The 16019-nt window shown below is 38.9% G+C and overlaps 1 protein-coding gene across 2 annotated transcripts in view; it reads left to right on the forward strand.

The window, feature by feature from the left end:
* LOC122666826 (metal tolerance protein 2-like) overlaps positions 1–16019 on the forward strand; it is a 109411-nt gene that overhangs the window by 26185 nt on the left and 67207 nt on the right. For both annotated transcript variants that reach the window (XM_043862906.1, XM_043862907.1), the window contains exons 5-9: positions 9857–9972; positions 10666–10762; positions 11446–11530; positions 14051–14113; positions 14251–14356. In XM_043862906.1, the coding sequence (XP_043718841.1) occupies positions 9857–9972; positions 10666–10762; positions 11446–11530; positions 14051–14113; positions 14251–14356 (467 nt within the window). The remainder of the gene's footprint in view (positions 1–9856; positions 9973–10665; positions 10763–11445; positions 11531–14050; positions 14114–14250; positions 14357–16019) is intronic.

The following is a 16019-nucleotide window of genomic DNA, read 5'->3' on the forward strand; positions in this document are numbered from 1 at the left end:
ACTTGAGAAGAATGGTACTTGGCAATGGTGGGTCTTCCTAAGGGACGTGTCCCTGTTGGATGCAGATGGGTCTACACAATCAAGTACAAATCTAATGGGAGTGTTGAGAGATACAAAGCAAGGTTGGTGGCTAAGGGATACAGTCAAGTCTATGGAATTGACTATCAGGAGACATTTGCTCCGGTTGCCAAACACAACTCAATTAGAGTTCTTTTGTCATTGGCTGCCAATAAAGAATGGCCATTATACCAGTTGGATGTGAAGAATGCCTTTCTCCATGGGGATTTGGAAGAGGAAGTGTACATGCAAACTCCTCCAGGCTTCAAACTGCCATCATGAAGGGAAGGTGTGTCTCCTCAAGAAGGCATTATATGGTCTCAAGCGATCACCAAAGGCATGGTTTGAGCGCTTTGCAAGCCGTTCTAAAGAATGGATATTCCCGAGCAAGCTGATCATACTCTCTTTACTAAGAGGGGCCATGGTACCATTACAGCCCTTATTGTTTATGTTGATGATATTGTGGTCACAGGAGATGATATAGTTGAGATAGATAACCGAAGAGTTACTTGCACACGACAGTTTGAAATTAAAGACTTGGGTCCTTGAAGTATTTCTTAGGCATTGAAGTATCAAGGACCAAGAAAGGAATTAATATATGTCAACGGAAGTTTGTTCTTGACTTGTTGTGAGATCGGAATGTTGGGCTGCAAACCAGCCAATTCTCCTATTGAGCAAAATCATAAACTAGGAGAAGATTGTGGTTCTTCTCTAGTGGATGCGGGAAAGTACCAAAGGCTAGTGGGGAAGCTTATCTATCTTGCCATGACACGTCCAGATATCTCCTATGCAGTGGGAGTAGTGAGCCAATTCATGCATGCTCCCAAGAGTGGCCACTTGGATGCCGTTTACCGTATTCTTAGATATTTGAAGTCTTCTCCAGGGAAAGGATTGTTGTATGCCAGACATAACCACTTGAAAGTGGAAGGTTTCACAGATGCTGATTGGGCTGGCTCCATTACGACAGGAGATCCACTTCCGGTTATTGCACCTTTGTTGGGGGTAATTTGGTTACATGGAGAAGCAAAAAACAGCATGTTGTAGCTAGATCCAGCGCAGAGGCAGAATTTAGAGCTATGGCCCATGGAGTTTGTGAACTTATATGGTTGAGAAGACTTGTTCAGGATCGGGATTTGACACTGAAGGTCCTATGAGACTCTCTTGTGATAACAAGGCAGCCATCGATGTGCCCACAATCTGTTCAACATGACCGAACCAAGCACATAGAGGTTGATAGACACTTCATCAAGGAGAAGATAGACTCGGCTGCATTTGTACTCCCTTTGTGAAGACTGGTGATCAGTTGGCAGATATCCTCACCAAAGCTCTTGGCTCTCCTCAGTTTAATATCCTTCTAAGCAAGCTGGGAATGCATAATATATATTCTCCAGCTTGAGGGGGAGTGTTAGAGTTGATAGTAAATATGTATCAGGGGTAGTTCAGGAACTAGACTTCTAACTAGTTCCCTTATTATGTATTTTTAACTTTTTATGTCTTTTTACCTTTTACCTCCCTAGGGAGGTGATTGTAATACTTTTAGTAATTCTATTTGAGCAATATAGGTGGGTTGGAGAAGTCTCTCTAACACACACAACTTTGAACCGTAACTCTCTCTTCTTCCCTCTCTTGTCTCCTTCTTCTCTAACATCTTCCTTCCTTCTCCATTGTTTCCCTAATCTGAAACTCAACTCTGATACCATGTTGAGAGAACAACTAGTTGATTAATGCTTAAGTGATTAATCCTATCACTTAGCCCTTTATTTGTAGTAATAGAATCAAAGAGTACAACTCCTAATCAAAGTAGGAATGCTAATAACAGAAATAGAAACAGCTAGGAATGCACACTCCTAGTCAAACTAGGAGTGCTCCCCTTGTCTATTCTAATAGAGATCGACAAGGGGAAAAATACAGAAATAAAAGGCAAATTACAGAATAATAAAAACAGAAAATAAAGAGGGAGAAAGTGGGAGATAAAGTGGGAAAAAGGACCAGAATACCCCTACGGTATTCTGGCCCATATATTCTAACACCTCCCTGGGGAGGTAAAAGGTAAAAAGACATAAAAAGTTAAAAATACATAATAAGGGAACTAGTTAGAAGTCTAGTTCCTGAACTACCCCTGATACATATTTACTATCAACTCTAACAGTATCGTAAGGTTGAAGGCAACCTCACAATCGTGGGTTGTCATTTATTTTCCTATTGGCTTGATTTCCTAAATTGCCTGTACCTTTATTCTTTATCATCACATATCCCTTTACCATATTTTCATTCCAACATTTCCTTCTTTCTTTAGTTGTTATCTTTGTTTAATTGATTCCCTTCCTTCCTTCCTTCTTTATCCGAGTGTATTCCTCAATTTATTTCAGTTCTACAAATGCCCTTCGAAATCTTAGTTAATTCCTTTTACCCTCTTCCTTCTTGTTAGATTCCAGAATTACCCTTCACTTATAACTCACTTCCATCCAAGTCCACCTTTGTTTCTGTTTAGCCTTCGAACTTTCAACAAATTACAGTTCTGTCATTCTCTACTATTTTTTTTGGTACCGGGCATTTATATGAAGATCTAGCCGTCGAATTACCACCAATTTTTGCAGTCATATTTGTTTGACCGGTCAATATACTTGGTCAAAAAATCTGCCAGATCGGATTACTGTTTCTTGGGTTCCTTGGTAACCTGCTATTTTGGTGGGCGTACTATATGTAGTGCAAACCAGCCATTGGATCAACACAATATTTTGGTATTGTTATTTCTTGCAAGGAGCATTTGACCAAAATTTGGGAGACATCAGGCTCTCTGGTTTTGGGTTATTCATTTACTACTATTCTGCCCTGTTTGTGTCCTACATTGGAGTTCTTTATCTACTTTGATCTGATCCGTTGTTGCTATTGCAGCTGCTCTTGATTATGGGATTTATTGTTATTTCGTGATGCTGGTTATTGCTATCATATGTGTGTTGCTACATGTGAGGGGGAGATTAGAGTTATCATCTGATATCTGAATATTATTATTATTATTATCTGTTCATGTCACCTACTTGTGTCCTCAGCAACAAGACTATTACATGTGGTTCACAGCTACCTTATGTTGTTACTTGTGGTTCACAGCTACCTTATGCTGTTACTTGTGGTTCATAGCAACCAGTTGAGAAGAGAGGATTTGAGAGAATAGATTAGCTTGCCAAGGTGACAGAGGCCACAACTTTATTTGCAATATGAAATTGTTACAAATATGGAATGATTGACACCATCCTAATCAAGCACAATTAACACAATTAACATGTGCAAAATGGACCTAAACACTATAATGTATCTAGTCACACTAGGAGAACCAAACCGGGCTGCACTTCAACACAACCTTATGTTGTTACTTGTGGTTCGCAACTACCTTATGCTGCACTTTTATTAGTGGTTTGCAGCAACCTATGCTACACTTTTATTAATGGTTTGCAACACTTTTATAAGTCTTCTTTGTGAAGATTACTACTTGCCTTCCTTGATGTTGCTGTTATGATATTTTGGATTATGGTTGGTATTCTCTGCCGCTTATTTTGTTCGTTGTTGTCTAGATTTATTCGATACGAAGATTTTTTTTCTACTATTTCCATTGATGATTGGTGTGCTTAAGTTGGTATTACTATTAGAATGAAGTTCTCTCAGTGTTCACTAATGTCTACGACTGTTATATATGGTCAAGTTGGGCTTTGCTGATTATGTTTATCTTTTGTTGTTCCAAGCATGGTACTATATCTCGCGATATATCGGTATCTCGGGCCTACCGAGAGACCCGAAATATCCGAAATTTCACGAAATTTGGTTGAAATATTGCATTTTTTTTGCAATATTTCGGGGGTCCATCTCGGTGGGTATTTGGCCATATCTAGGCCTGATACTTCGTGGACACCCTTATTTAAGCTAAATAAACACATTTAAACCATAAAATTGTAAAAAAATGAATTCAAAGTGGTGTTTTGGGCTTGCACCCTTGATTGACAGTATATGGTCGCCGACCCTAATGTATAAATAGTTAAATACACATTGATTAGGCAGTTAAAGACATAAAAGAAATTTAAACAAACTAATTAAAACTCATAAGACATAATTCATAATTCATAAATCATATTCTCATAAACTCCGTAATAGTCAATAACTCTATACTCAATAGCTCAAATGCTTAAAGGCAATACACAAAGTGTCAAAGTCACAAACTCACAACTCACAAGTTCACAAATCAGTGAAATCACAACTTACAACTTACAACTTACAAGTGCTAATAATAGTTACTGTGCCTCCCTGGATCAACCTCACTCATGGCCCGCTGGAGTCGACGTCCATTGTTCTCTGTTTGAAGGACATATGTGGACCACGGTATAGTTTCGGAGAAGAAACGAGTGTAGTCATCCACAAGTGTCATGCAAATGGAGTCATCAACATACTGTAGGTAACCTATCCTAGGATATGGGCTAGGGTTACCAATCGATCCAGTCTGTGAAGAAGATGATCCAGTATGATATGATGTCGGCGCTGGCGGAAGCGGCATTGGCACTGGCTGCATGTATAGCTGGTGAGGTTGGTAGCTAGGGTATGCAAAGATGTCATCTACAAAAGATGATCCAGTATGTCCTTGGGACTGGGACTGGTAGTCATAGTCCCCTACCCCACTAAACTGCCCATATGATCCATATCCATATCCACCGTGAGGTTGTGATGCACTATAGTCCGATGGAGTGGAATATGCGTCAAAAGATGGGGCACGCCAATGCCCAATCGGTCCTCCCTCTCTAGCACCCATACTCAAACTGCCAACAGAGCTAGATAAGTCATCAATGTCCATATAATCAGCTTGTAACTGTGTTTGTCGACCCCTACGCTTCCTGTTGTATGGTTGTAGGGCCTTGCGGGTGGGGGTGTGGGGTCACGTGCTCCGTGGTCTGTATCCTATGTGGCATGATCAAATTGTGTCTCTTCAGTGAATCAGACTGGCTCTATAGGCGCCGTATCCTTGCCTACCAAATAACGCTCTCGCATTCCATCAAAACCTTCAACACCACCACCACCATCACCATCACCATCACCACCATCACCATCACCATCACCACCATCATCATCATCTGAGGACCTAGACCAGTCATCATCACCAGCAACATTGCTACTAGTGGGCTGGAATGGTATGGGTGAGGCTTCCCGTGCATGTATCTGACCCTCGTCAGCCATATAATCATCCACATCAGCACCAATCTCGGAAGCTATCATGGGGTCGGGCCTACCTCCCTCCTGATCCAACACTAGCTCACCTCTATCCCTTACCCAATCCACAATAGGGTCCTCATCGTCTGAGTCAACTTGAAAGATGTCGGCGAGGTCAATAGTGCCCCTTTGTCCCTCATGTCCCATGCATATGTGTTGCAGTTTTAGCCTCAAGTTGTAGTGCACATACACCATGTCAGATAGACGTTCAGACCCCAATCTGTTGCGTCTCTTGGAGTGGATGAGTGCAAAGGTACTCCAGTTCCTCTCACAGCCAGATGCGGAACATGTTTGGGCAAGGACTTTGATTGCTATTCTTCTTAAATTCTCAGCCGATTCTCCATACAACACCCACCATTTAGCTGCATTACAAGTTTACAACAAAAAAAAGACGTGTCAAATGTTGTTTCAACTTTCAAGTTTCAACTTTCAAGTTTCAACTTTCAAATTTCAATACATATGTAATTTAAAACTTAAATGAATTACCAGCATCACCGCGTGCTCTGCCTTGTATTGCAGCATCAGTTCCAAAACTTCCCAATGCATCCCTAAATATCTTGATCTACACCCATGTGGAAAATTAGTCAGTACTTCTTCACTACTTGTTTCACATCATCAATAAGTTGAGTTTCCAAATGAATTCTAAGACTCACCTCATTATTGCAAATAGCTTGTAGTGCACCATCTGGCTCCAACTTCTTCACTACTTGTTTCACAGTATCAATAAGTTGAGTTTCCAACCCAAACCTATTATTATATTGATACTTGGGGTTCAAGTAGTATGCTGAAATTTGACATATAGAAATGAGATATTGTCAAATGCATAGGTAATTAGTAAATAGTAATACTATGAATTAGTTATATAAAACAAATTTACTCACCAGCCTTATGCAGTGGATGCATAAGTTGATTCTCCCAGCGAGTATTGATGATATCCAAGAAGTGCTTGTTACTGCGAGAAGCCACACTGTAGACACTATCTTTCATCAAGTCCATTGCAGCATATAGGACTGGCATGGTTGGGCCCTTGAGAGCGGAGTCAACAATATGTAGAATTTTAACTACTGGCTCCAAAACTTTCACCAATTTGCTTAGTTTTGTCTAGAAGTCCTCAGATGACATGATTGCTTGTGCTTCCCTCCCACTTGCAGTATTGGAACCCTTCCATCCAAACCACTCCTCAGAAGCAAACATACTTCTCAGCCCGGCCTTCTTTGTTTCAATGCTCTTTAGGGCAATGTAGTTGGTGGCAAATCTTGTGATGCCAGGCCTAACCAAGTCACCCCCACATTTTTCCCTCAGTAGATTGAGTGCATAGGAGTGGTTGTATACAAAGTTGGTGACTTGTCTGGCACTTTCAACCACAGTCTTCACCAACTTTAACTTTCCCATATCCTTTAGCATTAAATCAATGCAATGGGCTGCACAAGGAGTCCAGAAGAGCCGGTACTTATTGTTGTTCATCATCTTCTCACCGGCTAGCTTGAAGTTGCTTCGGTTGTCCGTTACAATCTGGACAACGTTCTCAATTCCCACATCTTTTTTAACTACTTCCTTTAACAATCTGTAAATGTATTTCGCATCCTTTATCTCTTTGGATGCATCAACAGATTTGAGGAAAACTGTCCTCCCATCACAATAAACCATAAAATTGATGATGGACTTTCTTGTAGGCCCAGTCCATCCATCTATCATTATAGTCACCCCATATGTCTCCCACATACTCCTCATCTCCCTAATGTACTCATCAATCTCAGACTTTTGTTGAGGAAGATAAACATTCATTACCTTATATGGGGTGGGGCCCTTGAATTCTGGGCCAGCCTCTGCAATTGTATTTATCATGGTATCATAATGGGGGCCTTGTGCAGTGTTTGCTGGGATGGTATGGTGTAGCATCCACTTAGCTATTGATTATTTAACCAACCCCTTCATCCCCTTCCATGCTCCTTTGATTCTTGGTTGACTGCTTCCTTTCTTCCTATGCAGTTTAGGATTTGATGCTGATGGTGGTACTGGTACTGATAGAGGTGTTGGGGCTGCCCTCACACTTTGTGATCTTTTAAAAGGATTGAATGATCTAGAACCTCCAGATGTGTCAGCTCCTCTACTACCCCCTACTCTCTGTCTCTGCTGATCATCTTGAATACTAACTCTACTCCTTGAAACAGTCCGTCGAAAATCCCTAGCCTCCTTTGCTGTTTGTATATCATCAGGTACTACAATGTCCTGATCATCATCATCATGATGGTATTGTCCTCCTCCTCCCATTGAACTCTTTACTGTATCCTCAAGTTGTTCTCTTATCCTCTATTTGTCAGCCCTCCTCTTCTTCTTTCCCCTCAAACTGTTACCAATTTCTCTAGCTACTTGAGTAGGGACCATATGACAACCTACAACATCTTTAGATCCTCCAGTCAGATGTTGTTTAAGTCTACTGGACCCACCTCCCAAAAACTGCATGTGACAATAGTTACATTGGGATTTTCTCTTATCCCCATCAATTAGAGTGTCATGTAACCATGCAATGTCATCCCTATGCTGGCTGGCTGGTCTCTCTTGTTCTCTCTGTTCTCTTTGCTCCCTCTGCCCCCTCTGTTGACTACTTTCCCCCACCTTTTGCTTGCCCTTCGCACGTTGTCTTTCATGATCCGCCATAATAATACTTGTTTACTACAATGTAAGTAAAACAAATAATTAAAAACTTAATGTAGAAGCACTTCAATTGACACTTTTAGAATACTAAAACACTTGTATAGCTATTTAATATTTTTCCCCTAACCCCTATATTTTTCGCATAATTAAAAACAATTTTTTATATATAATTTTAATATAAATATTGACCTAACACAACAAAACCGAAAATTATTAAACATAATATATATCTAATGCATTTCAAAACATGTAGAAATTACTTTCATATTTTTTCATTATTTTTCAAACCTAAAACTCATATTTTTCCTTATTTATTTCTTTTTTTTTGTAATTTTTTAAATATTTTTCTTAATTTTTGAAAATTAAATAATTATTTATGGCCAGAAAAATAAGTTCAGCACCGTGAAGCCGTAGATCGGCCATTGGTGTCTAACATATATTTAATTCATTCCCATCTAAGTTATATTACCCCTAATTTTTTCCTATTTTAATTGTAGGAAAATCAATTTTTAAAACCAGAAAAAAAAAAAAAAATTGCATATGGAAAAAAAATTTCGACACTGTGAGGTTGTAGATCGGCCTCCGGTGTCTAACATATATTAATATCATCATCATACAACAACTCTAGGACATAGTATTTTCAAAAAAATAATTTTAAAGAAAAGAGATTTACCTTAAATAGTGAAAAAAAGAGGCTTGTAGGATGTGCTTAGATGAGCCTCCAATGAGTTTACCAGCGACAATCCGTCAACAAAGTGCTTGAACAATGGTTGGAGTCTTGGATGAGAGCTTGGAAGAGTGGAAGAAGAGGCAAAACACTGAAATTTCTAAGCATAAGCAGCTCTCGGTCGAAATATCGACCGAAACCTGCAAAATAAGGTATTAAAGCCCCAGCTCACGTGACACTTTAAGTGATTTTTCAACATTTCGTCGATATCTCATGAGTCCACGATATATCGTCGATATCTCACGAGATATCGACGAAATATTGTATTTTTTCATTTCGGATTGCCATCTCGTCTCGGACAGCTTGAGATTTACGAAATTAGGCGATATTTCGGCGAAATATCGTGAGATTTTGTACCATGGTTCCAAGGCAGAGCCTAGGATATATTTGCTCCAACTTGAGGGGGAGGGTTTAATATTGTACCGTGGCAGGGAGTCTTAGCTGTACTGTGAGGGAAGTGTTTGATGTTGAGTTTTTGTCTTGGTTTATGTCATTGAGTCATTCATTGAGTCATTGTTAGTTACTTTAAGTTGTCTTTGTCTTTATTTGTAATCAAACTTTTAGTAGGTTTCCTAATTTAATATATATTGTTGGACTAGACCATGATTGGTAAGATTCTGGTTCCTATTGTGGCTCTAGAATTCCCCTCTTCTCCTTCATCATTTTCTCTCCTTTTTCCTTTCTTTCTCTTCTCTTCTGTTTCTCCATTCTATCGCATGTACTGTTTTTGGGTTCTCAACTGTCACACTTACTAAGATAGCCTTCTTGTCTAGGATATCCATCAAATCTGTATAGAGGAGACAAGCTTGGGTATCCTGGACCATACATTTGTTTAATCATTATTTCATGCCTTATGTATTAGGATGGCTCCCGACTCCTGTAATGATTGTGTTTTCTGCTGCAATAATCGTTAGAGTTACATTGCCATCACTATTATATTTGATGATTCAGTAATTGATTGTCACAAATTAGTGTTTCGAGAATCAGTGAAATATGAATAATTGCATTCTGTAAATGGACAATTGTGTTTTTCTTTTTGAATATTAAATTTATCTGGCAATGTGCTTCAGTTTTTCATTATTTGGTATTGGTTTCAATTCAGAATGTTATGTGGTATTATAAGTAATTTAATTTACTTGGGTACTTATGCTATATTTCTTTATCTTATAGTCTTTTTTGGATAACAAAAAGAGCTGGGGAAAAGCAAGGAAGTGGACTGATGAAAGCGAATGCATGGCATCATCGTGTTGATGCTGTCTCGTCAATTGTTGCTCTCATTGGGGTTGGTAAGAACCTTTGTTGTTTTCAGACACATTCTATTATGATAACTGTGATAAGATTATTTGTTAAGGTTGATTTTTTTTTTTTTTAATCTAAATGATGCAGGACAAGTAGGGTTCTAGTACCCAAAGTCCCAAACTAACCAGATGCAATCTTTTGTGGTTAGGGTTTGGGAATATTTTGGGGTGGGACGTAGAAAGTGTTGGGGTTTCAACTTGAGGAAGCGGGGAACAATATGATATAGAGTTAGTGAAATTCAGGGTTTGATGAAACATGGAATAATTAGGTTGATTGAAGAACTAGGCTAGGAAAGAAGATTTAATAGTTGGCTGATGAGACAGGGATATATGCTAGCTATTGAAGGTATTAATGAAGGTTTATGAAGTTTGAGGTTTGGTTATATAAGATTATGCCTCCTTTTCTCCCCAATTTACTTCACTAACGGTGTTTGTTTCCATTGATGTGGAATGGTCAAAAGATTTTACTTGAGTTTAAATGCTTCTTGCCTTTTGAGAGAAATTTTTTTGGGAAGAAGAATGCTGTCCCGTCGCTTGTGCAGGGGCATCCAAAAGGAGGGGTGGGGTGGTCATTTCGCCCTCCTTGTGTTTGGGCACAGGGGAACGCGACCGGACAGCGTTCTTTTTCCTTTTTTTTAATTATGAAATATCACCTCATGAAGTTCAGCCTTGTGAACATAGGAGGCTCTATTCTCGGAGTGAAGTTTCTAGATCCCCTTGCGGGGCTCATTGTCTCAGGGATGATCCTAAAAGCTGGAGTTGAAAATGGGTACCAGAGGTATACCTTTTCTACTTTCTATTTTGTTAATCTTAGAGTTTAGTGTTAATTGAATCTATTGGGGTAAAACCGTAAAAGTTTAAAGAAGGAAGAGGGTAAGAGCGAGACTTCTAGTTAGTTTGCTTCGCTCAAATCCAACTCTAGAATTGTATGAATTGCCTTGGATGTTGACTGTATAATTCTGGGATGTCTAAGCATATGCAAGATCTTCCATATGTATTATTAAAATTATCTCTAGTGGCAATCTCTTCGCTTGTAGAGCTGTAGAATTTTTCTAAATTTATTTGTTGTGCCAAAAGTTTCTTTACTACATTGAGATCGATTAACATATACATGCAAGTGATCTGTGAGTATCCTTTGATCTTGCACTTTAAGTAGTCCACTTCAGGGACTGAATAGGCAAGAATAAAGCCTGTGCACTGGTTTGCAGTATTTTTGTTTTAAGGTAGATGCTCTCAGTAACATGATTGAATAAAGGGCATTAATAAATAAATTGTTGATTATCCTCAAATGAAAAGGAAAATAATGCATGATTCATATACTGACAACAGGATTCATTCATTCATCTTCTTTTATTTTTTATGGTATATATGGCATTGGTTTTTTATTTCTATTTATGATGAAACTTTCCGAGAGCTCACTTGATCTCCTCGTTTGACATGTTTGGTGGTTTAAAAATTTAGTGTCATGGAACTGGTGGATGCTGGAGTTGAGCCGCATCTTTTGGATCTTGTTAAACAAACAATACTCCAAGTTGAAGGGGTCAGGGTAAGTGCTATGCTTTTATCTTTTTCTCTTTTTAATTGGAAAAATTGTTTTTGTGTTCATGATTTAATCTCTCGCATTTATTCTATGATGGACTGGTTATTTTCTTTCTTGTTTTTTCTTTACATTTGAATTTTTTTTTTGTCATTCTGATCCATTTTTCTTTTCAAACGCCTAGAGGTATTGAACAAGCCTTTATTAGTTCTTTATTCAATATCGGTTATTATCTGTCAGTCATAATGGATAAACATTTACATATGGATCATTATGGACCACATGATACCTATTTAGCGTGCTTCCAGATACTAGTTCCAACTTTAGTTTTGATCAATCTATTATTGATGAAATGGCATTTTGGTGGTTCTACTATTCATGTTGGTGAGAATATGCATGTGCTCAACTTCATAATGATGTTTCTATCTCTAAAAGGACAGTCATAGATAATTTCCAAGTTTCCCAGGGGTATCCTGGGCAGTAGTCCATTGTACATGTTTAAAATAGTTTATGCTTCATCTGCTAGTTTGGTTATATTACTTGTTGCAATTTCAGACCTGGAACAACCAATAAGAAGAAGAAAACAAAGTAGATGGTGAAGAAGAAACATAGGGCAGTAGGGTTCCTGCCTGATGTGGGGATGATAGGTTGACACAATTCAACACTAACAACCTAACAGGAAGAACCAGAATCGCAGTGACAACACAGAAAATAAATGGACAGAATATAACAGAATTAATAACTATGAATCAAACATTGAATGGGGGCTGAAATCATAATCGGAAGAAGAAACTGTTATGCTGATTGAATGTCCAAATTGCAGATTAATCCAATGGAGGAATAGGGAGAAATAAACAAAACTGAAATTAGAAAGTAAGGAGAAACGGAAATAACAACTACAAGATTTTTATTTCTGTCAATCCAGCAGTCTGATGGAGACCAGACTGGGATCGAAGACAACAAACAGGGAAAGGATTATCATACTAAAAATTCAGAGCAATCCGATGGTCTGACCACTAGAAATCAAAGATGAAAAATCGGACTGGGAAAACTGTCCAACAAGGTATCGCAGGCACAAAACAGAGCAGGAAAACTTCAGAATAGATTAGGATAATGAAGAACAGTACAGTGAGTTAAATAAGCAATAAAACAATACTGAGATTACCTTCGTTATGAGCCACAGTAATGAAAGGATGGTTGCTGGACTTGGCTGAACCAGAATAACAGTTGAAGAACAAAAAAAAAAAGATAGGAAGAAGAAGGTTGACCTGGCTTCACCACCTAGGTATGCACCTTGAATCACCACAAGTTGCTGCTCCATTGAAGAAGACTCAAACATTCTTTTTTGCCAAAACCGATAGGGAGGTTCCCCCTTTCTTGTATTTATAATAATGTTAAAAAATCAGATTACAAAATTAGTAACCCATAACATGCGTTGGCTACTTGAAGGCTAAGAAACTAACTTCAACATCACAAGGGAATGGAGAGAAAGAAAATAGAAACTCCTAACTAACTAGAGTCATTACAAAGAAATAGAAAGTGACAAAAATAGTAAGTAGATAAGGATGTTGAAAGATCTCATCAGCAGCTCCTATTCTCCTCCATGCAACCTGGCTATGGGCCCAAAAGATCTCTTCTAAGAGTCCTCTCAAAATAAGGAAACAAACACCCAGCAATAGCCTCCATGCAAAGACCAGACTGGGCCCTACATAATCCCACAAAATCTGGAAAATATCTTCTTAAAGACCTGCTGACTGATGGCTGGACTATGATCAACATATAGACCTACGAAATCTGTCTAGAATCTCCCATTCCAGCTTCTGGTCAATGGCTATATGGGAGCAAAAGAGGGACTGGAATATGGGCTTATGCATAAGCCATATATGGGCCTAAGTGTGAGCCTGTCTAGGAATTAAATCGATGGCTATGTACTGCATCACTGCCGAGAGAGGCAAAGAAGAAAGAGAGAGATGAGGAGAGAAAAAAGGGAGAAGAGACTGCCAATATAAAAGAATAGAATGGCTATTGGCATTCCTCTCATATATTCATATAATAGGGTAAACAATATTACAATGCCGCAAGGACAAGAATACCCTTATACTACTTGTGGTAGGCCTAAAGTAAACCATAAAATTAATCTACCGCTGGGTATGATAAGTATACCCCTGCGGTAACATATAACACATCTTAACACTACTATTAACTGTCAATGAAATAAATTGATAATAAATATGATATTGTTGGTCATATATATACTTTTATTTGTATGTTTCCATTTATTAGTCTTCTTTCATGCTTGCTGCTATTGGATTTGACTGGCTGTTGATTCTACTTTGATGAATGTAGCATTGTGTTTCAGTTTTGGGAACATATTAGCCATGTTTGGGTTCTAATAGACTGTTGGCATCTTGCAGAACTTTCTTTCTTTAAAAGCAGGGGAAAGAAGAATTTCCCTTATTTGATGACTTGCTTTCATTTTGCAAAACTTACTTCGTTCTTGTTTGATAAGAATTTCTGTAACACCTGTAGGGATGCCACCACTTGAGGGGAAGGAAGGCTGGGTCGTGTATGCATCTTGATGTACACATTGAGGTCAGTCATTATGATTCTTGTGTTATTCTAAATGCTAAGACGGCCTTTAGTTTAATTTTAGTACTGCATCTGCATATAGCTGAACTTTAGTTCCATCTCTAGCTTTTGCAGCTTGGTATTTATTATTTTTCTTGCAGGTTGATCCGTTTTTGAGTGTTAGTGCTGCACACGAGATTGGTGAAAATGTTCGTCGCCAAATCCAGAGATCCCATACTGAAGTAGCTGAAGTTTTCATACACATAGGTAGAGTCATTAATGTTTCAGATGGGAATGTTGGAAAATGGTAAAATAGTAACTCTCATAAATAGTAGATCTGTTGAGATGTGTTACCCGATATTATAAGGGTATTTTTGGTATTTTATTTATGCTTTATTTATGTACTTTTGAACAAGGGTAGAATTGTAATTTGGGCTATGACGCTGTTCACGTGAACAGTGTTTCCCTTTATAATCTCTTTTATTATTATTATTATTATAAATAGAGCTTGACTGATCTCATTGATCATTCAAGTCATTCACGAAATTCCTGTTTTGTTAACATGGCATCAGAGCCAAATGCACTCTGATCTAGGTTTTCAAAACCCACCTCCCTCCCTTCGATTTTTTTTCTCCTTCCCTCCATCGACCTTCTTCCCTTCTTCTTTCTTCCTTTCTTTTGGTTCTTCTTCTCCTATCAGGGCAGCACTATTGAGGTGATCGTAATGATCTAGCTGCTGCCCCAACATACCTCCTTTTTATGCCTCTTTTTTGGATCGAGTGGAGCTGAAGAACTGTCTGGGATTTGAAGATTCCTATTTTTTTTTGGAGATCAGGCCTCTACATCTGTTTTGTCTGCATCTTCTATTGTGGGATCTTTATTTGATATTGTTCTCAGCCCCTATTCCCTTCATCAGATTGGTTGAAGACCCCAGCCCCTTATCGATCTCTCTTCTCAGGGTTTTTTTCAAAACCCTGACATTAATCGATCTTGGGGTTGGGCTGCTGGTTCCTGCTGCATCTGATTGGCACCCTTGCTGCCTTCATTCAACATCATTCCCAGCCTACATATCTGAGATTTTTTGCTCCAATACAACCCTCTTCTATTGGGGGTCGATTCCAGAATTTTTTTTTGGATATTTTTTGGCTATTTGCTGCTTCATTGAATATTGGTTACCTGCTGCAATGATTGGTTCAGATTCTTCTTCGGCCTCTTCTGGCATTGATGGCCAGCCCCGGACTGATTTTCTTCCCCTTGCTGCCCCAATCAAACTTGATGGCTCTAACTACCTGAAGTGGTCTCGGTCTACCTATTTGACAGTGGCTGGCCGTGGTCTCACTGGCCATCTTCTTGGGACAACAACTAAACCAGTGGAAGAGGGTTCTTAGCTCAACAAGTGGTTATCCAATTATGCGATTGTGATGTCCTACTTGATCCATTCTATGCAAGGGGATATCTCAGACAATTTTCTTCTACTGGACACAGCCCATACTATCTGGAATGGTGCCAAAGAGACTTATGGTCGCACGGGGAATGATGCATAGGTTTATGAGATTAGAAAGAAGGCTAATGCCACTACCCAACAGGAGCTACTATGTTGCCCTCAAGAACATGTGGCAGCAATTGGATCATTACTCCGACTATCAGCCCTCTACTGCTACTGATCTGGCTGCCTATCGCAAACACGTTGACAAAATACGTGTCTATGATTTTTTGGCTGGACTAAATATGGAGTTTGATCCTATTTGGGTGCAAGTACTTGGGCAGTCCCCTTTTCCATCCCTAGAGCAGGCCTTTGCCTTGGTTCATAATGAGAAATCTTGTCGGGCTGCTATGCTGCATTCCTCTACTGTTGATCGATCCGCCTTGCAAGTTGCTTCCAGTACTCCTTCTCTTACCACTACTGATGGTGGTACTGCTGTCCCTAAAG

This window comes from Telopea speciosissima, chromosome 7 (assembly GCF_018873765.1).
Source record: "Telopea speciosissima isolate NSW1024214 ecotype Mountain lineage chromosome 7, Tspe_v1, whole genome shotgun sequence".
In the NCBI taxonomy this organism is placed as follows: Eukaryota; Viridiplantae; Streptophyta; class Magnoliopsida; order Proteales; family Proteaceae; genus Telopea; species Telopea speciosissima.